Genomic DNA, 27871 nt, shown 5'->3' on the forward strand with positions numbered 1-27871 from the left:
CGGCACCGCCTCCACTCCGCCTGCCCCGCCCCTATCCACAGCCCCGCCCCTCTTCGCCCCGCCCCCTTTATCTGCTCTCACCGGCGCTGAGAGACCCTTGGTTGGGCCCAAGCTTGTGGCTGCTGGGCTGGCAGGACTTGAGAAGTCGGACGTTAGGGCGCGGGGCTCGTTTCTGCCTGTTTTCTGGCGGTGTCTGCCTCGCCAAGTTAGGGATCTGAGAGTAGGGGCTGCGCGCACCTGGACCGGGCAAACCGGTAGGAGGAAAAGGAGAGATTAGTCCTGACAGCAGGTCCTGAGTGAGGGTCCCCCTCACCCCGCCCCCCCCCCCGCCCCCCCGCCCCCCCCGCCCCCCCCCCCCCCCCCGCCTCCAGCGGGTTCCTGCCCGGCCCGGGGCTCACCCGCTTTGTTTAGTCTGTGCAGCGAGAGCTCCAGCTCGTTGCTGGAGAGGCCGCTGAGGCGCGCCGCCTGGCAGAAGAAGGTGAGGCCCCCGGGAGCGCCCGCGGAGCCGCTGTGGTCACGCCACCTGTCCTTCCAGCCTGGGTTCGGCCGCAGAGCCCGCTGCTTCTTGGTGTAGTAGCTTGAAGGAGAGAGTGGGGCAGCCTTCTTGGACACCGCCTCCCCCAGTCCTCTCCATCTCATAGGTGGGGAAACCAAAGCAGGACAGGAAGCCACTTGTCTCTGGCCTGGGGCAAGTTGGGACCCAGGAAACTGACTCAGAATTCAGGGCTCCCGTCTCTGTGGCAGGAACTTCAGGGGACCCCTGCATGGGGCAGAGTCTGCCCCTCCCCAATCCTGGGCCCTGAAGTTGGGGACTCTGTGCCTACCTCATCACTTCCTGCACCGACTTGTGGGGGACAAAGCCCTGGCTCATCAGCTTGAACAGAATCTCTAAGAACAGGGTCTGTAGGCCCTGGGGGTCATAGAACCGGCTGTTCCTCGCCTGGCCTGGGAGCAGAGATCATGGGGGAGGGTGAGGAGGAAGCTTCCCCCAGGCCAGGCCATTCCCACCCACTGCCCTTGTTCCTTACCCAAGCACTGAGCCAGGCGGTAGCTGTCGGTAAGGACACCCAGGAAGTCTTTAAAGCTTACAGTTCCATCACCTGGGAAGAGAGAGAGGAGGGGGTCCTGGGGGCGCCTCCCCTGCAGAAGGCCTACACCACATATGCTTTAGGGGCTTGCCTGCAGTTCTTTGTGGACATCAGAGACTCCAGTCCCACTTCTAGCCAAACATCAACCCCAGCTGAATAGGGGAGAAAAATAGTCCTTGCCCTGCGGGGAGCCCCAAGTCAGGATGAGTATTAACACAGCAGAAGTGTGTAGGGGCTATGAGATAGATGTGTTGATCAGAGCAGGCTTCCTGGAAGAGGGGATTTAAAATAGGACCAGGCCAGGGATTCTGTGGGCAGAGGAGGCAGCCTCCAGGGCTAGAAGCGGGGGAGGGGGAGGACAAGCGGCCAGGGATGGGGGCACCCACCGTCCAGGTCTGCCTGCCGCAGAGCCTCACACATCTCCTGAGGGCTCAGCTGGATACCCACGTGGCGCAGGGCAGCTCTCATGCTGCGCATGTCCACAGTGCCTGTCGGGCTGGGGCTGAACAGTTTGAAGATCTCCTGGAACGCTGGGGGCAGGGAGGGAGGCCGGCAGCAAGGTGAACCGCACACGGGGGCCCAGAGATCCACCCACTCCAAGCTCAGAATGGGACTGAATCACTCCAGGCTCGGGTCACTCCAACCCCTGGGGCATTATAGCATTTAAAGAACAGCAGTGGCTGCTGTGTGTAAAGTCCCCATTCAATTCTCATGTCCCAAACTCATGTTCGGATATGCCTGTGTGAAAAAACATTCAAAACTTATGTCAAAGGTCACACCAGCAGTAGGGGCAAGCCTGGGCTTTGGACCCTGGCAGTCTGGCTCTGGAGCTGGGACGCTCTGGGGCTCCAGGGGCCCTGCTGGGACCCGGCATGCAGCGGGCACTGAAAATTATTGATGGTGAGTAAAATGATTCTGCTTTGAGGGATCCTGCCACTATTAGGGCATGACCTTAGAGGGGGCGTTGGGGTCCCCAAATGTAGAAGTGGTTCCTTCTACCCCTAACCCCACTGCCCCAGACCCCAGGGGGGTGGGGAACTCAGGTTAATTTTTTTCCCTTCCTTTCTCCCAATCTCCTTCCTCCCTTCCTCTTTCCATCTTGTCCATCCATCCATCCATCCACCCACCATCCAAATACCTTTTTATCCACCAATCCATTCCCACACACACACACACACACACACCAGTGAGCCCTGGAATTGTAAAGATTAGCCAATTAGACTGGCATTGAAGGACAGTTACAATATGGTCACTAACTTCTCACAGTGACCCCAGCCTCTGGAGGAGGCAATCCCTTGCAGTTAGGCTCCAAGCATTCCCTAATTTTCCACCACCCACCCCCCTCCCCCGCCCCACCTCCCGCTCCTAGCTCTGGGGCCCTCACCTGCCAGCTGCCGGGGTGTCATGGGTAGCAGGTTCTCGTCTGCACAGCTGCTTCTGCTTCGGGTGGAAGAGGTTGGAAAGGCCTTTACACCTGCTGCAGAGAGATGCCAGGGCCAAGCAGGCCTTGCCCCAGACCCAGCACCCCAGGCCTGGTCTCCAGTCCCTGCCCTTACCTCTGAGACCCAGAACCTGAGCCAGACTGCACCAAACGGGTAGCTGCAAGGCGCTTGCCCTCCCTGGCCCTCGGGGAAGCCTGCTCAGCCCCTGTGGCCCTGATGGATGCTGGCTCCACCTGGGTCAGCAGGGCAGTAGGCTGCTGCGGCCTCCCCTTCTGCGTCCTGCAGGGCTGCTCCTCTCCTGGGTCTGGTGGGGGCAGTCTTCGAGGCTTCTGTGGAGGCCTTGGAGGCAGGGAGAAGACAGGGCTGAGGGCCCTGCCCACCCACCCGAGTGCTCGGGCGCCAGGGGCCCTGGGACCAGGCCTGCGGGTGCTCAGCTCTACCTCTTTCCAGGACCCGCACACCAGCCTGCTCCCACGGTCCCCTATCTAGAGGATTCTGGGTGCATAGCTTGTACTAGCAGACCCTTCGCCAGCCTTGGTCACCTGTACGTTCTCTGTGCCGACGACGGGGCTCTTTTGGTCTTCTGCCTTCTGCTGCCTGAAAGGCAGAGTCACAGGGTCTGAGGCTGGTCCAGCGCCCCAGGCCCGCCGCCCCCAAGCTGGCTTTGGGGTGAACTTTAACATCTTTAGACAGGCGTGCGCTCTCTCCCTCACCACAAACCAGCTTCTCTTTGCTGGGGAACCTGCTGCTTTACTCTTTTGCGTCTCTGCCCAGATTAAGGCATCTGAGTTTGCGACTCCACTCCAGAAGCTAACACAGGCTGGCAGAGGTCCAGGGAGAAGCAGGCCTCAGAGTCCCAAAGTCAGGGCATGGGAAGGAGGAGGATAGTCCAAGGTGGGGCCGTGGCCCACCTTAACCCAGGTTCCCCGGAGGGAGGGATCTCCTCCTCCAAACTATGCAAGTTTACAAACCACAGTTTACAGATACTCCAGGAAGATGCAGCCCAACGGTCACGTGACACTTCGGCCCAGCCCCTCCCCAGATACCTCTGCATCTTCTCTTTCTTCCTCTTTCCAGTCTTCTGCCCGCACCCCTCCCCTCCTCTGGCCCTGGCCCATTCCCAACTGTTCACTCCTTCCTAATCGCACCCTCCTAGGCCCTGGGCACTCCCCTACTTGGCCCCCCCTCAAGGCAGGGCAGGCTCTTGAGGGCCTGCAAGCCTGGGCTTTCACCTGACAGGAGCCTTGGCATCAGCAGGTCTGGAGTCTGACCAGGGCCCCAGCTATGGCTCCGCCTCTCCCTTCCCTTTCTCCCTGACTGCCCTTTTCACGCCCATGTCCTTCCCCACATTCTGAATTCCCTTCCCTCCTTTGCTGCCATCTCGCCTCTTCCAGACGCTTCCCCACATTGCCTGTCCTCCCCAACGTGGGGAGGCTTGTGCATTTGTGTGTGCATTTATTGTGTGTGTCTGGCTCACAGGCCTGTGTGTGTACGTGTGCTTGTGCATGCGTGGGACTGTCCGTGGGCGGATGTACGGATGTGCGTGCCTGTGTGATGTTAGGGGTCAGCGGATGGGGGTGCGTGTGTGTGTGTGTGTGTGTGTGTGTGTCTGGACCGCATGAGGAGGTGCGCCATTACGTACGGGCTCTCCCCTACATTTTGAGACACCTCCAGCTCAAGGCTGTGGCCCTGGACGGCCAGTCCTTTGGCTGCTCTCTTCCCTTCCTTTGAGCCCCTGGACACCATCCCTTCCCCGAGCAGGAAGAACTCCTTTCAGACTCACCTCCTCACCTGCCCAGCCCACCTCCAGGAGGCTCTCTCCTAAGATGATCCCATCATGCCCCCGCCTCTAGGCCAAGAGGAAGCCCCACATCATGACCTAAGAAGCCCGAAGCCTCAGAGAGGGCACCGAGGCCTCCCTGAGACTGGTCATGAGTCTCTGCTGACCAGCTGAGAGCTCTGGACAGGTGTGAGTGAGGTGAAACAACCCGTGGGGAGTGAGTAGGGGCCAAATAGGGCTGGCAGAGCCCTTGGGGGTGGGTTGGGCAGGTGGGGCTAGGGTAGCTAAAAAAAGGGGGAGGGTGGCATCCCTAAAAAATCGAGACCGGGACGCCGCGGCTGGGTGAGCTCACTAGTCCGGGAGTGTTTGCACAAAAAGTCTGAGCCGGGGGCAGCACTGGAGGCTTTACTGGTTTTGTCTAGTCATTTCTCTGGGGAAGAGGGGGACGACACCTTAAAATGGATTTTCAGCAATAATGGACTCCCTTTCCTGGTTCCTGGCAGTGAGCTGCAACGTAAAAGAGAAAATGTCACTTGGGGCCCAGGGGGAAGGTCTGGGAGAGGGGTGATCCCAGAGGCCTCTGCGAGGAGGGCCCTGGGGGTAAGAGGGCCTCTTCCTGCTGCGCGCTGATGGGCAGCTGACCTTCTGTTGTGTCTGTTTGTCACCGGGAAGAAAGGGGTGCTGGAGAACCCTGTTCCCTCACATTCCAGTCCACGGTGTGTCCCGGGCCCAGGGCCATCAGGTTCTCAGCAGGGCAGATGCTAGCCTGAGCATTTCTGACGAGGGTGACCAAACTTCCTAATGCTAGAATGGGCCTTCCCATTTCGAGCCCGGGTCCTTGCCCGAGCCCAGGAGTGCTCACCCTCCATGGTCCCCAGGCCTCCTCCAGCCCTGGCCTTGGCACTTCGCCTCAGTCCACCGGAACCCTGTTTCCAGCAGCCTTTATGAGGCCACTGAGATTGCGACATCACAGGCCACCCCATCCCCTCCCCCGGCCCCTCATTCCACTTTCCCAGCTGTGTGAAGAGTGGGCCCACCCACACGTCCTAGCCCACACCCTGCTCTTTTGGGGAGCTGTGGGCCAGCCTCGCTTACTCTTCCACGGCTCCTTGAGGCGGAGGGGATATGGTCGGTGCCTGGAGAAGCTTCACTTCCCCCTCGATGGTGGCCCTCTTGACCCCCGGCTTGTTGAAGTCAAGGTAAGAGTGGGGGAAGCTCTTGTCTTCCTGCTTCCAAGCTTTCTGTGGCTCCCCTGCTTCAAGTGGTTTCTCTAGCCATTCCTTAGCGAGCTCTTCCTTCTCCGGCTGGTCCACGGCCGGTGGCACGGCAGGATCTGTAGAAGGCGCCTCGGCCTTCTGTGGTGGAGCTTTGATCATATGCTCCAATTTGGGCAAGTCCATATTGCTGGAGGAGGCCACGGCCAAGGAAGATGCAAAGTTGGTCAGCTCTGCCAGGCCAATGGCTGGTGAGGGACTGGGGGAGGCCGGGTGGGGATCCGGTGGCTGCTGGGCGTCTGCGGCCGGAAGAGCTGGCTGGGCGTGGGGGCTCTGGAGCTGCTGCTTGGAGCACGTGGCGTCCTTGAGGTTGGACTGCTGGTCCTGATGGCTGGTGGCCTTACCTGTACTCTTCTTGTCCAGCTGCCTGCCGACCGCCTGCTGCAGGCTGTGTTCGGAAGCCTGGATGAGTTTGTCTGCCCAGAAGAGGTGCTTGGAGGTCTGCACGCGGATGGAGCGATGGTTGGCGGACGCCCTGCCCTTCTCGGCAGCACTCAGGTAGCTGGAATTGGACCTCACGCTCCACTGGCTGATGTCCTGCTGCGGGAAGGGCTGGAGGAACTCTGTCCTATACTCCTGCTGCTCAGGGTCCTTGGGCTTTGGCTTGGGCTCCAGCTCCACTTTTGGCTTAAGGTACAGGTCCTCTTTCTGCACGGGCTTCAGTTCTAGCAAATCTTTCTCCGGCTGAAACATTTCAAATGAAGCCGGGGAGGCCCCTGGCCCTGAGGTCCTCCCTGGCGCCAATTCCCTGCCCCCCTCTCCTGCCTTCCTCCCTACACTGCCCTACCCCCTCCCTGCTTGCTTCCCCCCCTACACGTGCCACTTTGCAGAGACCTCCCTGGGGCGGGGAGGCGGGAGGGTGGCTGTGCGTGAGCGTGCCCTGTCCAGGGTCCCAGACTTGTCAGGGATTTGGGGAAGACGGGCCTTAAAGAATCCTGCCCCTTACCTACCACCTCCCCATAAGAGGTGCCCCAGGCCCACTGTTACCTCAGTCTCCTCTTTTTCTTGTGCCAGCTGGAACTGGTGTTGGGTTATGGTGCCCCTACGACGGAAGGAGACAGAGTGGATGACAGGCCTCCGTGGGGTGGGTGGGATGCTTTAGGAGGATGGAGGTCTCTGGGGGCCTCAAGGCCCCCGGCCTCGCCCCCTGGCAAGATGCCTCCGGCACATCCACTCCCCTCACTGTCCCTGCATCCGCCGGAGAGCTATTTTCAGACATTAGTGGGTTTAGGAAGTGCCTGGAGAGCTTGTCAGGTTGCCCCCTGCCCCAAAGAGGGACCCCAGTCAGTTGGAGGTGAGGCCCAGGAGGCTTCAATTTAACCAAGTGTTCCAGTGAGTCAGTGTGGCCAGTGCCCAGAGGCTGGCTCCCTATAGAAGGAGAAGCTCAAGGATAATGCCCTCCTCCTGGCAGATCTGAAAGGCAGAGGTGTGTGTGTGTGTGTGTGTGTGTGTGTGTGCGTGTGTAGGATCCCCTCAGTTCTTGTTGGAAGTTTGCTGCCATCTGGGCCCCTGCCCTCAGTGCTCAACCACAGGGACTCCTTCTCCTTCTTCGGGCATCTGCCCACCCTCACCTCAGGTAGCTCTGTCCTCAGAGCAAGGCAGTGAGAAGGCATCAGTCCCTCCATGTCCCCCCGTGTGCCCCGCCACCCCTCAGTCCTTCACTAATGTCAGGGGCTGGAGGCAGAAGAAGAAGCGGGGGTGGTAGGACTCCCCCCACGACCTTTTGGCCTGGATACTGCCCCTGGGGAGATTTTGGAAAGAAGCCAGATGGAGGGAGATCCCGGCTTGGGGGGGCGTAGTATACGAAGACTTGGCGGTGGTGGCAGGGGTAAGGGTTGGTGGTCCCGGAGGGTGGGGGACTGGCTCTCACTGCGTCTCCACAATGTCCACTGACTCCTTGCCACAGCAGGGAAATCCATTGGCACCTGGCAGGGAGAAGGAAGTGAGGGCAGGGGAGCTGCAAGCGGGGACAGTCCCAGGGCAGGGGGTGGGGGGCGGTCTGGAGTCCAGGCAGGTGTCTGCCTCCCTCCCTGTCCCCCATCTCAGCCCATTCACCCTCCCCTCTCCCGTCCTGCCCCTCAGCTCCCTGCTCTCCCTACCAAGGTCACCAGCCCCGCGCCCCACATTTGCTCCCCTCCACACCCGAATCTGCCTTTCCTGCAGCTCTCCCCGATCCATCACCGTCCTCCACGAGGCTGCCCGGGCATTGTGTGGGGGCACATTCTCTGCTTTATCTCAATTGATTCAACAAAGAATGAGAAGAGGTTCATTGGCCCAGGGTCCCTCAGCTGATAGTTGCTGATGTCAGGAACTGGATGCAGATTTGACTCCAGAAACTCTCAACTCCTCTGTCCTGCATACTTTCCTACTGCGTGGGACCCCCCCGAGAATCTTCCTCATCTCCCTCCATTCCTGCTCCTCTGCCCCCTTTTCTCCACTCTCTCTGGCCAGGCTTCAGATCTGCCGCTCACCCTAATCCCGGCCTCTCCTACCCTGAAGCCCTTTCTCTCCTCCAGGCTCCTCACTCCATCACATCCTGGGGTCACCCACCCCCCCACTGCAGGCCGAGGTTCTCACCCTAGGGATTTGATCTGAAGTGATGCTGACAGCTATTTGGTTTCTGGGTTCCGATCACCTCCTACAGAAGAGGCTGAGCAACGCTTTGGGGAAGGTTCCCCCACCCCAGTCATTTCCCTGGAGGCTCGCATCTTTTATGGAGGAAGCTTGTTTTTCATCCTCTGGGGGGTAGGGGCACCAGGCTGTCCCATTCTCTGCTCCCCCGGGTAGTAGATGGGGGTTGATGGTGGAGTTGTCATGGCAGCGGGAAAGCTGGGTCCCCCCCCCTGAGCCTGGAGTGTGGCAGGAAATGGTGACCTTGGCTCTGGCCGAGAAGAATTGCTCCCAAGATTATATCCAAAGGATCAGAATGTGCATGGCTTCTTCCTAAGAGATGTAGAGGTTGGTTCTGTGACTGGGATTTGGGCACATCCATGTTCCTTCTGGGCCTGGGCATCGCTTTGGATCACCTGCGTGGCCGGGCTAGGAGTGTACTGCCACAGAGGGGCTCCCAAGAGCCAGCTCAGTGGTCTCTTCCACATCTTGCACCAATTCAACGGCCACGTTCCCTTAGCTTCCTCCCCACGTCTCCGTTTCCAACTCCACCTGACCCCAGTGCTGCTGTTCTCCAGGCCTCTCACCTCAGAACCTTTGCTCGCCCTACAAAATTTCCCTGGACAATCTAATCAACAGCCGCAGCCTAAACCGTTCCACGAACAACAACTGGGGTGTGGCTAGGAAGCGAAAGTGTTATGGTGTGAACCTCACAGCAGCTCTGGGGGTTGGAAACAAAATTCTGAGGTTGGCTCAACTTGGGACCTCTGTGCCCAACTTGGGAATGTTCTATTAGGGATTCAGGTGACATTCTGTAGTATGTGAAATAATTTCAATTTCCAACTGCTGGTTGCTAGTATATAGAAATGTATACCTTGTAACCACCTGGCTGGCTCGGTTGGTAGAGCATGTGACTCTTGATCTTGGGTCCTTGGTTTAAGCCCCATGATGGGCATAGAGATTACTTTCAATGTGTGTGACACAAGACGGTTTTACTTCTTCCTTCCCAAATTGGATGTGTCTTATTTCCTTTTTCTGCTTTACTGTACTGAGAACAATGTTCTGTACAATGCTGAATAAAATTGAGAGTGGACACCCTTGCTTTGTTCCTGACCTTGGGGAGAAAGCCTTCAGTATTTAAGTATACTGTTATACTTAAGTATAATGTTAGCTGTAGCTTTTCTCATAGATGCTCTTTATCAGGTTGAGGAAGCTCCCTTCTATTTCTAGTTCACTTAGTTTTTAATTAGGAAGAGAGGTCAGATTTTGCCTGATGGTTTTTCTGCATTTATTGAGATCATTATATGGTTTCTCTTTTGTATATCTTTCTTTTCTTTTCTTTCTTTCTGTTCCTTCCTTCCTTCCTTCCTTTTCTTCTTTCTTTCTTTCTTTCTTTCTTTCTTTCTAGTAATCTCTGCACCCAATGGGGGGCTTGAACTCATGACCCCAAGATCAAGAGTTGCATGCTTTTCTGACTGGGCCAGCCAGGCGCTCCTGTTTTTCTTTCATAGTCTGTTAGTATATTATTCGTTATATATAACATGTTATAGCATATGAACAATGTTATATTTTATTCTGTTAATAATTCTTTTATATTCTGTTTATGGTGAAATAAACTAATTTTTTAATGTTAAAATCAACCTTGCATTCCTGAGATAAATCTCATTTGGTCACAGTGTATTATCATTTTATACATTGTTGAATTTGATTTGCTTACTTAAATTTATTTATTTAAGTAATCTCTACACCCCATGCAGGGCTCAGACTCATGACGTTGAGATCAAGTGTTGCATGTTTTGACTGAGCCAGCCAGGCTCCCCTGCTTTGCTAACTTTTTAAAAGAAATTTCTCATGAGGTTCATGAAATATATTGGTATATAATTTTCTTATATTGTCAGGTTTTGGTATTAGAATAATGTTGGCCTCATAGAATGAGTTGGGAAGTATTCTGTATTCAATTTTCTGGAAGAGTCTGTATAAAATTCGTATTCTTTCTTTCTTGCATTTGGTAGAATTCACAGGTGAAGCTTGTGAATGTGGGCCTGGAGTTTCCTTGTCCGTTTCATCTAAGTTGGCAAATTTATTGGCATGAGGTGTTCATAATATTCTTTATTGTCCTTTTCGTATCTGTAGATTCTGTAGTGATGTCACCTTTTTCATTTCTCATATTGGTAACTTTTGTCTTCTTTCTTTTTGTCCTGTTCAGTTTGGCTAGAGATTTATCAGTTTTGTTGATCTTCTTGAACTGGACAGAGATATATCTGGTTCCTGCCTGATCATCCTAAATTGATATCTGCCTGGCAATCACTCCTGCAGTCACAGGTTCCCAATCAGCTTTTCGTGATTTCACTCTTAAACATGAACAGTCAAGCATCATCAGACATTTGACAAAGCTACCCATATGCAATTGACAGAGAAAGAGAAAAGGTGATTCTAGAAGACCAGAGGTTATTTGGGAGACAGAAAGGAGCTTTAAAAGTATTCTAAAATCTTAAGAGATTCTGAGATGTACATATTCAACAATATACGTTCCAACCAAAAAGCAAGAATAGGATGCTATTAAAAAAGAATTAGGAAAAGAGCTTTTGGCAAAAAGAATCAGAAAATAAAACAAAATCTTCACAGAAAGTAGAACCAAAATATCCCAGAAAGTGGAACCAAAATATCAAGTGAGAGAAAAGGACCAAGAGACAGTCCAATTCTGAGTCATAATAAAAAGGAGATCCAGAAAGAATAGAGAATATAGAAAAGAAAAATCAAAATTTCTCTGAACTGAGTGATGTCATTGGCTTAAAAGGGTTCAGTGAATGCCCAGCACTAGACATATCAAAAGATCCTTGCTGTGAAAGTTCATTGCACTGGGAACAAGGAATTCTTAAATGCTTCTAAAGTGGAAAAACCAGTCACCTACAAGGGGAGGGGAACTGATTATATAGGCGGCAGAGTTAACAACAATGGTTGCCTTTAAACTTCTGAGGAAAATGTTTTTTAACCTACAGTTTTTTAAAAATTTAATTTATTTTGAGAGAGAGAGGGAGAGACGAAGAGAATCCTGAGCAGGCTCCAAGCGCAGAGCCTGATGCGGGGCTCAAACCCACGAACCATGAAATCATGACCTGGAGTCAAATTCAAGAGCCGATTAACTGAGCCACTCCAAGTGCCCCTAATCTATAGTTTTATATCCAGCCAACTTATCATTTCAGACATGGAAGGACTCAGGAAATTTGCTTCCTCTTTTTTTAGGAAGTTATTTGAGAATGTGCTAAAACAAAATACAGGTGTAAAACAAGAGACCTAGGAAGGAAATAGTGTGTCCACCCCAGGAAAGCAGCTAAGTCCTAGGAATGTTAACTGTACAGAGGCAAGAAGATGAAGGGTTTGGGGCAGTAGATTTCTGAAATCAAGAAAATCTTCTAGAATAGTTGACTAGATGTAGAGGTTGGTAAAAACTAAGACTATGATACACCAAAGAATATAAGCAAAGGCAACTAGAAACTCCAGGAAAAACAAAAAATTGTATGAGAAAGAAAAGGTCATTGTAGCACCTTTCCTGGTTCTGCAGTAAACAGTAGTTACGTAGTCACAATAACGTAAGTCCTGTTTACTAATTTTCAACCCTCAGAAGCAACATATAAATAAAATTTGGAAAACATATTTGTGGCTATAGGGCAGTGTAAATGCTACCAACCTTGATATTGAAAAAGTAAAAATACAGGTTAGAGACACTGGGAGGTGAAAGGCAGGGAGGAAAGCTGAAGGGAAAGGCAGGGGCACTAAGAACATCTTACTATGTGTGATATCAAAAGATACTGTCTACAGTGATAAAAAATAAATATAGGAGTATATTAAACTTACAAAGGCATCAGCAGATCTAAAAATAATGTTGGGAGGATGGGGGCAGGTGGATCCATTAGAGCAGGAAGGTGATAATGTCTAGCACTGATCAAGAAAGAGTCTGGAAGTTTGTAGAAAGATAAGAAGGCAATTAGGCAGAAAAACAGTTCAAATGAAACAACTGTGGGTGCTCCATGAGACCGGGGGTGTGCTATAGGGAATACTTGCTTTTCATCACTGAATAAGCTCTTCAGTACTATTTAATATTATGCACGTGCTAAGGGCCACGCAGTGTTCTAGGGGATACAGTGATGAACATCCAGTCTCTGCCTTCTGGAGCTTTCAAGTCTGTGGCTTAGACCACAGGAAACCCTCCAATCTCTATTTCTTATTCCCTCTTCTCCTGAGCTCTCAACTCAAATTCCAGTTACCGATCGCACATTTCTCCCTAAGGGGACCTCTCCCTTGTCAGAGCCTTAGATATCTCCTGTCTCCGAAATGTCCCTTGTTTTCTGTTGAGATGACGCTCGGGGCTTACTGCTTCCTGGAGACCTTCAGGACTCCACCCCGCGGCCTCTCTTCCAGTCTTGTTTGCCCTGCCCCTGCAGACCTCTGAGCGCAGGACCTCTTGCTGACCCTTCATTAGAGATGGGCAGAGTGTGTGGGCGGCCCACTTTGATTCTTTGATGCCCCCGCACACAGAGTCTGCAAGGTGGATGGTCGGCCGAAGTCTGCGCGAAGAAATGCATTCCTCATCCCTCTCGCCCTGCCAAACCACGTGGCCTGTCCTCCATTTGTTCACAAGGTGACACCCTGCGTGTCCCGACTCCAGTGTGGCCGACACAGTTCTGCCTGCCTGACCCGTCTTCTTTCCCAATCACTCAACTCCTGATAAGCCCCTCTCCCCGATAATCCTTCAAACTTTGGCCCAAATTAGAAACCTGGGTTATTTGTGACCCCCTCCCCCCTCCCTCCCCCAGTTTCTGACCTCCCTACTTCTGATGTTGACCTTGTGCAGGTCCCTTTCTCCACCCCCACTGCCTCTCCTCAGCTCCCAACACCAAAGTCAACACAAACCTAGCAATTACTACCCACTGACACTCCATGTTGAGTGCTTCCCGTATGTTCTATCCTCACAGCCACTCTAGGCTCAAGCGGCTGTGACTCTCCTTTCACAGATGAGGAAACTGCACAAGCCACACAGCTGTTAAGAGCAGCACCATGACCTGACCCTGGGTCTGACTGGCTCCAAAGCCCACGAGGCCCACCACGGTGTTTTCTGCCATCTCTTTAGGCTTCTAGTTGGAGCACTGCAGCCACATTTCCCTCCAGCTCGGGCTTCTTAAAGACCCCAGAGCGAGCCCGCAGCGCCACACCTGCCTTCGGTCCCATCCAGACTGCAGGGTGGCTTCAAAGATCCTGTGTCGTCTGACCTCTGCTCTCTTTTGGCATCTCCTGGTATCCAGCCCCAAAGCCCGCTCCCCCAGAGCACAGCAAGCAGGCCCTTTTGTGCCTGAGTGCCTTTGCACAGGCTACTTCAGATACCAAGAAAGTCTCTCTTCTGGAAAAATCCTACTCACTCCTGACAGGCCAACTCACCTCTCCTGAGTCCTCTTCTCTGTGACACACCTAGCTGTCTAACCCACATTTTAATTTTTAGTGAACTCATCAGACTCAGGGCCTAACACAAAGGCTGAAGGGGGTGCCGTAAATGTCACAGGAGTGATTTAAGGTGTCTGCATCAATTTGTTACTCCACAAGTTTGGAAAGGGGAAAAGCTCTCTGGTTGTTGGCTCTTGGCACATTTTTAATGCTGGCCCGTGTCCTCCTGGGAGAGAAGGTCCCAAGAAGGCCCCCATTTCAGTGGAAACCGCTTTGCCCGTTGGTACAGAGAAGAGTGCAAAGGACAAAGGAGGCGCTCAGTATCTGTTGAAGCCCACTGCTTCTCCCTGCAAAGGCTCCAATCATCAGGAACGACTTAAAGGGATTTTAGGGTCATCAGCAGTTTGGGATAATTCGTGAGTTGTTTCCTGGGCCCAAGGCCACTCTTGGCGTGTGCCCAGAACCCCTTCAAGATTCTGCTGAATGTGGCCTGTACTCCCAGGTGCGCATGTGAGCCCTGGGGCACAAGCTTGTGCACCTCGCAAGGCCCAGGCCAGGCGTGGTAGTCAGAGGGCGGAGGACTGTCGGCTGGGGTCGACCTTCCTTCTAGGCGGTCCGGGGCTTTGGGGGCAGGGGGGAGGGGCCCCGGGCCGAATCCCCGCCTCTGCTCCGCGCCCCGCCCCTACCCCTTTCCCCGCCCCGCCCGCCTGGAAAAATCCCTCGGCGCCCGGCCCAGCCGCGCGCCAGCCCACCCCCACCTGTCACCCCCATGCTGACCGAGGCTCTGTCGGGGAGGCGGGGAGGGGGCTGCTGGTTGCTGCCCCTCCGCCTCCAGTGAACTCTTTGGTTGGGAGTTGGAGGGGGGGGCGCTGGCGCCTGTGATGTCGCCGCCTCTGTGACGTCCCTGCCGCGACCCTCCCGCGGACAGGGAACAGCGCTCAGGATTCCCGGCTCACGGGCGGGGCGGCCCTTGGGAGGTGTCCTCCGGAGAAGGCTGTCCCACCCCCGCAGCCCCAGCCCTCTCCAAAGACGCAAGACTGACTGCTTGGCTCTTCCCAGCAGTCCCAGAGAGGGCCGCGACCGGTAAGCTTGGATGGCCTTTGCACCTGCCTGGAGCACGCGCACATACTTGAGCAAGGATTCCGGGGGTGTGCAGCCAGATTTGACAAGGCACCATGTGCTCAGGGCGGCCTGGGGTGTGGGGGGAGGGTGGGTGGAATTCATCCTCAGACAGGAGCCCACTCCTGGCAAGTCAACTCTGGTCACTCAGGGCTGGGAGTCTAGGCTGGCTCCCGGTTCTGTTCCCTGGAAGCCAGGCCTCAGGGACAGGAGTGGGTGGGGCAGTCTTTGTTCTGGGCTCCTGGTCCCCCCCCCCCCCCCCCAGGCCAGGGGCTTCCCTACTGCCACCAGGTGGGGCATCTTGCCTAACTGGTCTGAATAGATAGGCCAAAAGGAGGCCTGGAAGCTCCCACTGGGAGGGGGAAGGGGGAAGAGTGACCTCGCTCAAGGGTTGAAAACAGTCCTTGCCCACAATAAAGGGCAGACCTGGGAAGATCCCACCAAGAAGGCAAAGGGAGGCAGCTGTTAGGATCTGTAAGTAGGTTCTGTAAGTAGGCAGGTGAGAGTGGGGACAGCCACGGCCTAACACGTTTGTCGTCACCCCAAACTTTATTGCTTACAAAGAGTTCTCTACAACCTGAACTCTGCAGTAACAAGGCTGGAGATCTTCACGTCCTGGGGGCTGGGGGTCCCTCCATGGGGAGGAGAATGGCTCGATGTGGATAGCTGGACAGACGCCGCCTTGGCAAGACACGGGGACGAGCTTCTCCCAAGGAGGGATCTCAGGGGCCACCCCTCACCCCCGGAAGCAGAGGCTGGCAGGCCCCCACACAATGATTCACAGTTGATTAATGCTACATGAGTCCTGATCAGCACCCCCACTGAAGAAAAGACAGGGCTGGGGCAACGGGGTGGGGGGTGGGGCTCATCTTAAAGAAAAACGGAGGTTTGAGGGGTCGTGCGCGTAGACAGGTCAAGACTTGAATCCCTTCACCCCATCTCCTGGCCTGCTTTTGCGCGTGCAGAGCCACTGACCTGCCCTCCTGGAGGGCAGCCGTGAAAGTGCTTTGAGGTCATCAGAGTGCAAAGTGCAGTTGGCAGTTGTCCCTGGACAAGGGGCAGGGTGGGGCTGGTGTGAGTGTGATGCCGGGGCTGTGTCTCAGGAAGCTGGTGTGCATGATGTTCCAAGCCGTGGCCGGGAGGAACAGGGGGTGGGGGTGGGGTGGATGGGGGGGGGTGCCTGCGGCTGCTGCTTTCTCACACATCTGCCACACCCCAGCTCCAGACGGCAGCCGGGTAGGGCTCCCGTTGCCCTTCACTTTGACAGATGAGGGGGCTGAGTGCCAGCCAGTCGGGAGCAGTGCTGGGGCTCAGAGCCTGCGGCTCTGGGGAAGACTGGTGGCCGGCAGCAAAGGGACATGTGCTTGGGGACTGAGAACCATTTCACTTAAGACACCTCTGGTCCTTGGCTGAAGCGCAGTTCGGCTCAGGACCTGTGCTGCAACAACATGATGAGCATGTTCTCCCTGGGAGACTTCCAGTGTCCGGCCTCCCTCCCTCCCTGACTCTGGCAGAAAAGTTGCTAGGTCTAAAAGGGGGTTCGATGGCCAGGCAAGGGGGTCAGAGGGCTCCCCGTTAATCCGGGGGTGGGTACGCCTGCCGTCCCGCTCCTGCATTGGACCTGGGTGTGGGTCCTGGGACACTCGACACCCTGACACCTGCTTGGAGGCCGAGGGGCTCGCCCACCTCTCCCTGACCCAGGCCGGAAGCTGCTCTATCCTGATTGCCAGCAAGTGGTCACTGATCTAAGCAGGTCAGGCCAGCTTGTTTGGACCAGAGCAGAGAAGACCCTTTTGGCTCCCCATGGGGAGCGGCCTCCTGCCTCCCTCCTCCTCCTCACGTGGGCACCGGGCGTTCTCTTGGCAGGGTCAGGCAGGACACAGCAGATCCTGGGAGGCATTCTGCTCACCCCTAGTCCCACCAATGAGCCACAGGGTGGCGGGTCCCCGGGAGCAGGCTGAGCCCGTGTGTCGGGGGCGGCACTGACACCAAGAAGGCAGGCCGCTTCCGGTGGAGCGGAGCCAGTGGTGGAAGGCTGGGTTAGGGCCTGTTCTCCAGGTGGCCATGCTTGACCCTCCAGCTCCAGGCAAAGCTGCCATCAGGGGCCAGGGTGCACTGCAGGTCGATGCCCGAGTCTGGCACCTCCATGTCATAGCGCACGGGCCGCCCGTCCTTGGTCACCAAGCTGAAGGCTGCGGCTGGGATCTGGGGGCAGAGCAAACCAGCAGGCCTGAGACCGCAGCATGGGGTTTGGGGGCTGCCCAGAAGTGCAAAGCGGAGGTCTCTCTCCAGCCAGGTGGGTTGTCCCGAAGGCATACTCTTGCCTTTCTTTCTGGAGAATCTCAACCAGCCCAAGGGTACGTCCTGGGGACCCCTCAGTCACCACCGCGGGGCTTGCCCTGAGCCCTTGGGGGATAACCGAAGTCAACTATTCCCTACAGTGCCATTTCTACTTATTCAAAAGCCTTCCCCCTGGAGGGCTGGGCCAGGTACACTGACTTCTGGGACTCTGCCTCTTAAGTGTGCACCTGTCCCCTTACCTGGCTGCTGATGCCAGTTGCGATGTCCCCCACCTTGACCCGGTGAAACTCCCGGATGTGCAGGTGTTCGCCGTTGAGAGACTGTATTTGGATTTTCACACCTAGAAGGCAGGCAAGGTGACCATCAGGAGAGTGGCTGCTGGCTCTCTGTAAGGAGCCCCACGGAGAGGGACGCAGGATGGCTGTGAGGAAGCCGATGTGACATTTAGGCTGGAGTGGCCCTAATGTTCTACGCCTGCTAGCTCTTCCTGGTAATTTTCTGTCAACATCTAGAATTTGGCCTGCACAATGCAAAGAGCTAAGGTTGGCTCTTATGGGGAACTAGTATTCCAACCTGCACACAAAGCAAAAAGGAAGTGGAAACAGAGACTCTTAAATTAGATTGCGGGCAACTTAGGCTGTAATGTCCCCTCAGTTGGGACAGCCGTCGGCCAGGCCACGGGGGCTTGATGCCATGTGTCACACCGGCCCTGGTAAGAGTGGGAGCTGACGAAACCCTCGTTCTATCAAAATCACGACATAGCCTACGCAGCCACCCTTAAAAACAAGTCCATGTATGTTTTCTTTCTCGTCTTAATGACTTTAAATCCCAGAGGAGGATCCCAGCAAACTTGTTGCGGAGTTCTCGATCAAAATGCTCACGAGGTCGGGGCACCTGGGTGGCTTAGTTGGTTAAGCAGCCGACTTCGGCTCAGGTCATGATCTCCCGGTTCGTGAGTTCGAACCCCACGTCGGGCTCTGTGCCGACAGCCCAGAGCCTGAAGCCTACTTTGGATTCTGTGTCTCCCTCTCTCTCTCTGCCCCCCTGCCACCTGTGTGCTCTCTCTCTCTCAAAAATTATAAATAAACATTAAAAAAAATTTTTTTTTTTAAATGCTCATAAGGCCTCGTTCCTCCTGTTCCCCTTGGAAGGCATTATTTACTTCTTGACGCTAGGCCAGGAGAGACCGCTCCGTGCCCCACAGTAGGGGCCTTCTAGAACTCCATCGGCAACCCATGAGGGGCCAGGTCCTTCACTGACTGCCCCACCAGGGAAGGCTCTGGGGCAATCAGGGCCTTTGCTCTAGACCGACTTCGTGGCCAGGCTCCTCCAGTCCGGGCGCCCGGTGCCTTCCTCTCCCTTCTCCCGCTGCGCCAGGAGAAGGGGGACATAAACTGCCTCGGACTCCCTCGTCGCAGGCCGATCAGGTGCTGTGGGGGCAGCTGGGCGGGCAAGTATTGGGGTGTACCATTGAAGTAGCTTGGAGTGTCGGTGGGCCGCCCCCGTGCCAGCACCATGTTCCAGCTGGAGCTGCGAGCCTCTGCCTGGCTGCTCCATGAGTGCACACCGGAACTCAGGGTGTCCCGCGAGCTCTGAGAGGCCTTTGACGGGTTCTGAAACAAGAGGGGGCGCAACTCAGGCCCCTGGGCTTGGGGAACCATCTCTGGCCTTGATGGGGCTTGGGGCGGAAGGGCTCGGGGGCGAGGAACCGCTCGTGTCCTGGGCTGGAGCGTGGCCCCACTGGGCACTTTTGGGGCTAAGCTGGGGTCTGGAGGGGGGGGGGTGAAGAGTACTTCTAGGGGGCCCCAAGCCCAAATCTCCATCCCCACGATCGCAAGTAGCCAAACGGTTCCCCAGTTCCCCAGGTGCGTTGGAGACGGATTGGCTCATCCTGAGAAAGCGCGACACCCTGCCCTGGTGGGGAGCCCTTCCAAAAGGAAGGGGTGACCCCCCACCAGCCTCCCTTCGCCGCTACTTGAACACAGCCCCTTCACCAGCTGGACACAAAGCTCCGTGCCCCGGCCCTGGGTCCCCGGCCGGCTTACCTTCTCGCTGTCGTCTGACAGAGAGAGGCTGTCGACGCTGAGGCACGAGAGAATCTGCTCCTGCTCCTCCAGTGAAAACGGCTGGGACAGGCTGTTCAGAAATAGTTCTGCAGAGGAAGGCAGAGGATGGCTGTGGAAGACTGGGAGTGGCCCGGCCTGGCTGTGTGTGGGGCTGCACGGACCGCAGGAGCTGACCTCTGAGGGAAGGGCCTAGAAGAGAGCCCACGCTGGCTGTGCAGGGGATGAAGCCCGGGCCTTGGGGGAGGCCCAGGTCTGTGCACGGGGACCCAGAGGTCGCAGCCGTGGCCGCCCATACCTATTTCCAGTTGTTGCAGCTCCTGCTCTGGGAAGGTCGCCTTCCGCTCCGCCGAGCTGGGGTTTTTCGCAGGGGTCGGGTCCAGGGAGGACAGAGGTAATGGTTCCCATGTTCCAGACTCCTCCTTGCCCCAGTTCAGGCTTGGAGACTTGTTCCGCTCTGGGGGTTCTGGGGGTAGAGGAGGCTGGAGCTTAGGGGCCCCGCCTGTCGTGTCCTCGGTTGGCTGGGGCCCTGGAGCCCCAGGTGAGAGCTCCCTCGGCTGGGCCTGTGGCATCCGGGGAGAGTGGCCTTGGCTGGGCGGCGGATGGGCTTGGTGTGGCGGCGGATGTCTTGGCTCTTTATACTCTCCCCTCCAAGGGCTCCTCAGACCTCCCACTACAAAACAGAGCACAGGCGGTGAGGTGCAAACAGGCCCGGCCAGGTGGCCCTTCCCGAGCAGAGGGCTGGAGGCAAGCAGTGACGGAGGGCTCTTGCCCCACTAGGGGACGCTGCGGTCTCGGAGGCGGCCTCTTCCGTAAGACGGCCTCCCACAGTGGGAACAGGATGGTATTTCTGTCTTTTATTCTATTTTCCTTCTAGGTAACCATCACAAATTTAAAAATGCCAGAATTGGCTCCAGAGAAGGACTTTGTAAATGGTAAAGATTTAAAGACAGCTCCGAGGTAACACCAACTTTGAGTTCCCATCTACACTGGCCTCCTTGACCACCCGCCCCGCCCTGCCCCCATCTCTCTTACCCCTTCTTCCCCACACTCCACGCTTTCTCTGGAGTGGGGCGGGGGGGGGGGGGCGGTGCCTTTTTTTTTTGGGGGGGGGGGGGCATTCAGGATCTCTCTCCTGTTTTATTTATTCCCCTTTCATTCCCATAACCACTGCCTCTCCCCTGCACCGCCCACCCCCTCCCCCCCTCCCCCGCCCCGTGACCTTCTATTATATTTGCTGTGTCACTTTGGGTTCGATCGTGTTCTTGCAAACTGTGTGTTGTTTTTATTTTTCAATATCTCGTTTACAGAAAAGGTATCGTGTTCTAGGCCTCGCTCTGTCCGTCTCCTTTTGGCCCAGCACACCACGGTTTCAAAATCCAGCCAGGTTGCTCTGCTCCACTGGGTTGCTTTAACTGCTGCGTGGTGCTCCACGGGGCCCACCCTGCCCACCACCCTTGCCTCTGGCCTTTCCAGTCTCCCAGCAAGGGACCCGCCACTGAGCCTACTCCTCTCCTGCAAACGACCCTGCAGTGTGGGCCCTCCGGCATGTCCCGGCGAGAATCTCTTTGGTGCTGGGTCGGTATGGGCCATGTTGACTCTCTCACCCCTGCAGCCGGTGTGGGGTTCTTACCATGCTGCAGGGCCAGGCTGACCTTCCTCCACAGCTCCACTGCAGATGCGCGGTGCCCAGGCTCTTTCCTTAGCCCCTCCTGGATGGCCTGGGCCGTGAGAGGGGCACAGGACGGTGGGATCTCCCTCACAGGTGGCGGCTCGCTGGCAATCTGTGGGTCAGAAGGCAACGTGTGTGGCCTGCCCCCGCCCCCTCACTTCCCAGCACCCAGCCTACGAGTGGAAGACAGCCCTGACCTGCCACGAACCTAAGGAGATGTCCCCTTGGGCCCACCGATCTGGGTGGCAAGTGTTTTAGTGAGGCTCCCACGTTTACGATGAGGCCTCTTCCTGTTCCCATCGGTCACGGAAGAGCAGCCAAAATGGGGACCGCCCCAAGTCTGCAGCCCCAGGCCCGTGGGCCTCCTGGCCCTCCCGCATGCTGTCACTGACCTTGAGGCACAGTGGCCCTCTGAAGTACTGGGTCCAAGGGTGGCAGCCGTTGAGCATGTGAAGCATCATACAGCAGCTGCTCCATACGTCCACCTTGGCATCACAGGGCTTGCCCATCACCACCTCTGGAGCCATGTGGGTCTCTGTGCCAGGGATGTAGTCCCCTGAGGGGGTGAGGCGAGGCGGAAAAGCCAACCGTGAACTCTGGGGGGCAAGAGCCTTGGCAGTGACCCCACCAGTCAATTCCCGAGATACCTTGAATTTGTCTCTGTTAACGGGCCTCGAGTAGAGAGAAAGCCTCCAGCTCAAATCTGCTGGGGATGAGCTAAGGCAGGGGCTCCCCTGGAGACTGGCACGAAGAAGGCATCACCCAAAATATGGGCTCTACCCATTGGCCCAAACTCTTAGAGTGCTTTTTTAACAATGGGGAGGGGCCTGGGCATTCGAAATTATGTGGCAGGAGACTAACTCATGGTGTGATGTTCCCGCAATGTTAGCAAGTGAAAAACACAAAAACAACCAAACAACCAAACGAACTTCTAGGCAGACTAGAAGGATCGATACCAGATAGGAAGTTGTTTCCCCCACTCTGGTGATCTGTATTTTTTATTTTTGCTTAGTTCTACTTTCTGCAAAAGATTTTAGAAAAGAAATTATTTTCATAATACAGGCAGGTGTCTGTGTTCAATTTACATCTTCAGAATGACCAAGACAGGTCCTCTAATGATAGAGAATCACTTAAAAAAATTTTTAATGCTTTTTATTTTTGAGAGAGAGAGGGTGAGCAGAGGAGGGGCAGAGAGAGAGAGGGAGACACAGAATCTGAAGCAGGCCCCAGGCGCTGAGCTGTCAGCACACAGCCTGACACGGGGCTGGCACCCACAAACCATGAGATCATGACCTGAGCCGAAGTCTGGCACTTAACTGACTGAGCCACCCAGGTGCCCTGTCAGAGAATCACTTCTAAAAGGTTTTTGCCTAGGGTGCCCGGGGTGGCTCCGTTGGGCGTCTGACTCACGGTTTCGGCTCAGGTCATGGTCTTGCAGTTCGTGGGTTCGAGCCCCACACGGGGCTCTGTGCTGACACTATGGAGCCTGCTTGGGATTCTCTCCCTCTGCCCTTTCCCTGCTCTCTCTCTCTCTCTCTAAATAAATAAATAAGAGGTTGATTTTCCTTTGCTCAAGAGGAAATAACCTTATGCTGAATGCTATAAATGAAAAAAGAGCAGAATTGTGTTATAATGGCCTTAACGAGGTACAGGAAGAAAAAAAGGAGATGGAAGGAGTGATCTACAATGTTTGTGATTATGTCTCTGGGCAAGAGGAACAGGGTAGCTCCTTTTTCCCTCCTCTTCTACACCACTTCACTCTGTAGTTGCTAAATATGTCACAATGGATGTGGATTACTTTACTAATCAGAAGATTTAAGTTAAAAACAGATGCTTCTCCAGCTACAGAGCCCAGGCCTCTTGGTCAGCCCTCGTGTTGTGCTTCCAGAAACTGTGCTCAGAGGCCCAGGACGGCTGAGGCCACAGGCTGGGAGCCGAGCCACCCAGAAAAGGCTGGATGAGAGGCAGCCAGCCTTTCCGTCCCCTTCTCTGTGTAGCAGGAATATCAGAAACGAGGACCTGATACTCATTCTTGCATTTAAGCGTAACAAAAGCTTTCTGCTAACCTAGGGTTGTTGATGGGCTGAAATACTGTGGTGGAGAAAAAGGGTTCACACCTCTGACTGCTATTACAGAAAGCACAAGAGAAGGCTAATGCTTCGTGAAGGCTAGTGGTGACTGTCATCGTGGGGGAGGGAGGCAGGAGGCGGGGCTTACCCGTGAGCAAGGACTTCCCCAGGCCATCGGGTTGAAGGCACACAGCATGGCCGAAGTCACAGAGGGCTGCACGGCTCCCATCGCTGGACAGGAGCACATTGTCAGCTGCCAGGCCACCCCAGAGAAGAAGAGGAACAGGTGAGTCACTCCAGGCCCCAGCCCCATCTGGACCTCCAGGGAGGCAGTTTCTGGCTGACCCTACATGACAGCTGCCTGCTTCTGATTAGTTTTATTAGTCATAAGGAAGGGAGGAGGTTTATCAGTTCGGGCTAGAGGCAGGGAGCAGGCGGATCTCTGAGGTCTGGGGACAGTTTACTCCTGGGACACTGCCACTCAGCTCTGCTGCCCCCACCCTCCCCCAGTGGCCACCAGTGCTTAGGAACTCCATCCGCAGTTCTCTGCAGGCACTGCCCACTGGCAACGAGGGTGCCGGGCTAAGGGCCTGGGGAACACACTTCCCCCTCCTGCCAGCACAGCCCTGCCAGCCTGACGTGGGACCTGCCCCTGGGGACGGTCAGGCAGGCCCAGAAGATGTGGGAGGAAGTCAGGCAGGTTGAGGTAAGGAAGGAGGAGGCCGCTGGGGACCAGGGCGGTGGGGGCACAAGCCTCACCTTTGATATCTCCGTGCAGAATCCTTCGGGTGTGAAGGTACTCCAGCCCTTCCAGAGCCTGGCCTAGGTAGTAAAGGGCCCGGTCCTCCGGCAGACAGCCCTTCTGCTTTATGAGCTGGCCCAGCGAGCCACCTAGGAGACCAACGGCCAGTCTTTACATGGTGCACTTCCAGGCCTGCAAGCGGGCCACGGGCAAAGGCCTTCAAAGGGCAGGTGGTGGAAAGTAGGCCTTTCCGGCTGATGTCGCAGGGTCAAGAGATTAAAAATGGAATAACTGGGGACCAAGGTCAACCCCTGGCTCTGAACCTGGCTCCTTACCTTCTAAGAGTTCCATGAAGATGTTGACCCAAGGACCTTCCTTCACAGCTCCATACAGAGGGACGATTCTGGGTGAGGTCAGTCCTGCACATGCCATCAACTCCTCTGCCCGAAACACTTCGATGCGCACCTGGCAGGGCGCAGAGGTAGCTGTGAGTCAGGGTGAGGGACAAGGGCTGGTTCCCCAGTGCCCCTGCACAGAGACTGCTGATGTTCCCAGTGACGATTCTGAGGCCAGGCAGGGCCCTGGTGGGCCTACTGGAGCCACAGAGACTAAACTGTATACCCTGGGGGGTCAGGTTCAACATCCAGTACTTGGTTAAAATTCTGCACTGCTGATGTGTGTGGAAATACACAGAATCACAAAGCCTACAGCCCTTATCCAGGCTCCTGGCACGCTGCCCACCCTCAAATCTGCCAAACACAGAACTTTTTTTTTTGCCCCAGCCCAAATGTCTGGGCCATTTCGAGGACATGAGACCTTTTGTTTATCAACATCCACGTCTACTCTTCAGAGGCTGGGTTTCCATCTTATCTGTAGCCAGAGCCGATGGCAGCCAAGGATCCTGGCTCTGTCAGTGCCTCTGGATCCTCAGCACTGTTCTCAGCTCGTAACTATTTGTCTTTCCCCTGAAGGCTAAAGTGCCCATGTAGATGGAGCAGTGCCTGTTTATTCTGTTTGCAGCTGTTGCCCCGGGATCTGGGCAAAAGGAGGCTTCTAACGGGAGGGGTTTGGCCAAGGTCCCTCCCATAGGGACCACCCGCTCCTTTGTGTAGGGATGAGCACAGCAAGGCGGGAAGAAACAGGCCTAGGATACAATCATCCTAGACTGAGACTCTGGCTTGGCCATTTCCAAAGGTAGAGCGTGTCCCTTAAGCTGTGTTTCCATGTGCAAACGGTGATGACAGTGGCATCTGCTCCCGCGTAGAGTGAGGATTTGGAGGGATGATAACCCAGCACTAGGCCTCGCAACCAGCGGGTGCTCAGGAAATGTTAGCTGCCCCCTTCCTCCCTCCAGCTCCTATAAGAGCAACTAATTAAACACTTAGAAGTCCTAACAGACACTTGTCCTCTCCTTTCCGGTTGCCGCTGGTTCTCCTGTTAGTCTAAACAGGTACCACCAGGGGGCGCCGGTGGCAACAAAACCAGCCTGGAAGAAATCACTCAGGACCTGGCAGTCTGGCTTGGAGACATGCTGACTTGGCAGGAGCCCTGACGATGTGGGGCTTTTGGACTTTTGCCTATCAGTGGAAAATGTCTCTCTTCTGGTTACAGAGTATCTGGTCTGGTTAATCAACTTGCAGAAATTTTGACTCTTTGTCAGCGTTTCCAGCTCTGAACCTGAGTTGGAATGAATTCACCATCAGGACTCGTACTAGCAAAGGTCTTTAACTCTCGGGCTCCCAAACGGAGCTGAAGCAGTTTGGGGCACCCCAGAGGACTTGGCAGGGTGCTGCAGGATGTTTTTCTTTCTTTTTCTTTCTTTCTTTCTTTCTTTCTTTCTTTCTTTCTCTTTCTTTCCTCTTTCTCTTTCTTTCTTTCTTTCTCTTTCTTTCTAGTTTATTTTGAGAGAGACAGAGAGAGCACGAGGGGGAGAGGGGCAGAGAATCCTCCGAAGCAGGCTCCACGCTGCCAGCGCAGAGCCAGACGGGGCTTGAACTCACGAAACCGTGAGCTCATGACCTGAGCCGAAACCAAGAGTCGGACACTTCACCGACTGGGCCACCCAGGCGCCCCCAAGATGTTTTACTTTTGAGGGGAGCAGGGATGATGGCTATCTGTGGGACACCGTGTAAATTACTCCCTCAAGATAGTTCAGTTTCAACATTAGCTTGCGCTCCATTCTTTCCATGTATCTTGTGCTCCATTCTTTCCATGTATCTTTACGAAGCTAGGTTTTTGGAGCTTGCGGGGATACAAGTACTTTGGGGGGGGGGATAGGAAGCAGGGTATGAAGCTGAGGATGTCTGATCTGATTTCAAAATTTTGCGAAGTTGTGCAGTGCCCAACGAGGCATACATCACGTTAGTAGTTATGATTAAGAACAGAAGGAAATTTCCTTTCAACTCATGTGTATTGTTATTCAAATGACTACTAAGTTGTTAGGAAAAACACTATTATTTGACCTAATTACTTTAATAAACGGAACTTTTAGGTATTTGTTTTGGCCTGGGGTGTCATGAAAATCACTGACACTGAGGGCTGTAAATAAACCAAGAAAGGCTGGGAACCTCTGCCCTAACTTTTAAGAAATCCATAAGCCCTCTGGAGTATTCCAGTAATGTTGAGAACATTCTCACCCAGGGGCACCTGGCTGGCTCAGTCAGTAAAGCCCATGACTCTTGATCTCAGAGTTGTAAGTTCAAGCCACGCTAGGTGTAGAAATTACTTAAAAATAAAAATCTTTCGGGGGCACCTGGGTGGCTCAGTCGGTTAAGTGTCTGACTTTGGCTCGGGTCATGATCTCACGGTCTGTGAGCCTGCCTTGGGCTCTGTGCTGACAGCTCAGAGCCTGGATTCCACTACAGATTCCAAGTCTCCCTCTCTCTCTCTCTCTGCCCCTTCCCTGCTCACACTATGTCTGTGTCTCTCTCTCTCTCTCAAAAATAAACATTCAAAAAAAAAAAATAAATAAAAATGAAAATCTTAAAAAAAAAATTTTTTTTCAATTCTCACCCAGACCTGGGTGGGGGCGGGTCAGAGGGGACACTCCAAAACACAAGGTGATTTAGAAGTCTGTGCCAGCCCCAGGGAGAGCAAGCAGAAAGGGCAGTCCCGAGCGGGGCAGCTGGAGAGAAAGCACACGGCCGCCCAGCTGGCCCCCCTCTCCTCCCTGGACCTCAGGGTCCTCATCTGTTAAAGCAAGGGGCTGGACTACGGTGAGGGTGTTCACGAAAACTAATATTCACTGCCCACTGAACACATGCGAGGCACCATTCTAAGCACTTTATGAGCATTCGTTATTTACATCTTACAGTAGCCTATGGGGTGCTATTCTCATTATCTCCAATTTACAGACGAGGAAGCTAGAGTCTGGACAAATAACTTGCCCAAGGTCACTGGTAGGAAGTCTCAGAGGTGGGGTTTTGGTTGGGGAAGCCTGACTCTGGGGTGCCAGCTGCCCCGCCTCACCGAAGGCCTTCCCAGGAGTATCAGCTCTTACATCCAGGACGTTCTCACGTACATTCGGGAGCGTGTAGATGGGAGCGCGGTCAGCAGTCCCCTGACTGCCAAGTCCACAAGCCACTTCCCCCGCTTAGCTGCCTGCATGCTGACACTGGGGATTGACTTTTCTTTCTTAAAACTCTCCCTCTTGTTCAGTATTTGTATCCATTTTATTTCATCAGTAAAAACGCGGAAAATAGCAATCCTGTAAATTCTTTTAAAGATCCCGGGAACATAAGATACGTGAAAAGTAACTCACAGTACTGGGTGCACAGTAGTCGAGTAAACAGAGGGGTCCCCCCATTTCCTCGTCACCATGGAGATACTCTCCCCTCAGTCCTAGATCCCCTTCTCAGCGCTCGTCCAGGCTGCCCTCACTGGTGTACCTTGTTGACGGCTGCTTTCTATCACCTTTATGCCACGTAAATGTCCATCCCCCATTACAACGTTGCCAAGCCTTTCCGGGGGTGTGGATTCCGCAGCTTTGCCTCTATCTGGCACAGACCAGGCGCTTGGTAACGGCTGGGTTTGGCCAAGGCCACACTAACCCAATCGGAGGCAGAGTCAAAAGGACGCTCCCAGAACTCCATGCAGGAGCCAGATGTTCTGAAATGAATGGTTCTTGACCCTCTTTGGGCCACAGACGTCTCTAACACCTGATACATGAGAACGGACGCTTCCCCATCCAAAATGTGTGTGCCACACACAGATACACCATTGAACAAAGTTCCAGGAGTTCACACGTTTATAAATTCATCCACCGGCGAGGATACG

The 27871-nt window shown here is 54.7% G+C and overlaps 2 protein-coding genes and 1 long non-coding RNA gene across 6 annotated transcripts in view; 1 reads left to right on the top strand and 2 right to left on the bottom strand.

The window, feature by feature from the left end:
- Positions 1-52: 52 nt before the first annotated feature.
- SPATA32 (spermatogenesis associated 32) lies at positions 53-15319 on the bottom strand. Of its 3 annotated transcripts, none has more exons than XM_049636310.1 (14): positions 14389-15319; positions 7455-7509; positions 6572-6626; positions 5406-6268; positions 4763-4817; positions 4322-4379; positions 3073-3127; positions 2645-2869; positions 2473-2525; positions 1475-1618; positions 1029-1100; positions 825-945; positions 399-577; positions 53-237 (listed from the first exon to the last, which is right to left on the bottom strand). In XM_049636310.1, exons 1-14 carry the CDS (start codon positions 14852-14854, stop codon positions 68-70), a joined length of 2571 nt encoding a protein of 856 aa, XP_049492267.1. In that variant the 5' UTR covers positions 14855-15319; the 3' UTR covers positions 53-67. The 3 variants fall into 3 exon arrangements, with proteins under 3 accessions (XP_049492267.1, XP_049492266.1, XP_049492268.1); XM_049636309.1 differs by having other exon boundaries at positions 2473-2528; XM_049636311.1 differs by lacking the exons at positions 3073-3127; positions 4322-4379; positions 4763-4817 and having other exon boundaries at positions 2473-2528.
- LOC125926658 (uncharacterized) lies at positions 14624-15682 on the top strand. Its single transcript, XR_007459126.1, has 2 exons — positions 14624-14713; positions 15314-15682. It is a non-coding gene; the product is annotated as an uncharacterized LOC125926658 (long non-coding RNA).
- A 222-nt stretch (positions 15683-15904) lies between these two features.
- Positions 15905-27871, bottom strand: part of MAP3K14 (mitogen-activated protein kinase kinase kinase 14) — a 43094-nt gene continuing 31127 nt past the window's right edge. For both annotated transcript variants that reach the window (XM_049636307.1, XM_049636308.1), the window contains 10 exons: positions 23932-24061; positions 23614-23745; positions 23003-23107; positions 21178-21341; positions 20747-20897; positions 19412-19786; positions 19096-19202; positions 18519-18663; positions 17290-17390; positions 15905-16954 (listed from right to left, as the gene is read on the bottom strand). In XM_049636307.1, the coding sequence (XP_049492264.1) occupies positions 16790-16954; positions 17290-17390; positions 18519-18663; positions 19096-19202; positions 19412-19786; positions 20747-20897; positions 21178-21341; positions 23003-23107; positions 23614-23745; positions 23932-24061 (1575 nt within the window). In that variant the 3' untranslated portion in view covers positions 15905-16789. The remainder of the gene's footprint in view (positions 16955-17289; positions 17391-18518; positions 18664-19095; positions 19203-19411; positions 19787-20746; positions 20898-21177; positions 21342-23002; positions 23108-23613; positions 23746-23931; positions 24062-27871) is intronic.

This window comes from Panthera uncia, chromosome E1, assembly GCF_023721935.1.
Source record: "Panthera uncia isolate 11264 chromosome E1, Puncia_PCG_1.0, whole genome shotgun sequence".
In the NCBI taxonomy this organism is placed as follows: domain Eukaryota; kingdom Metazoa; phylum Chordata; class Mammalia; order Carnivora; family Felidae; genus Panthera; species Panthera uncia.

Excerpts from the sequence above, each read along its gene's own strand:
- SPATA32 (XM_049636309.1), bottom strand. The coding sequence starts at position 14,854 with ATGAATTCCACCCACCCTCCCCCCACACCCCAGGCCGCCCTGAGCACA. Across the intron at positions 4,380-4,762 it reads TGCTGAAAATCCATTTTAAG|AGGCGGGGGCATGATGGGAT; the intron begins GTGTCGTCCCCC and ends CTCTTGGCCTAG. Across the intron at positions 3,128-4,321 it reads CCTGGAGGTGGGCTGGGCAG|GCAGCAGAAGGCAGAAGACC; the intron begins GTGAGGAGGTGA and ends TCTGCCTTTCAG.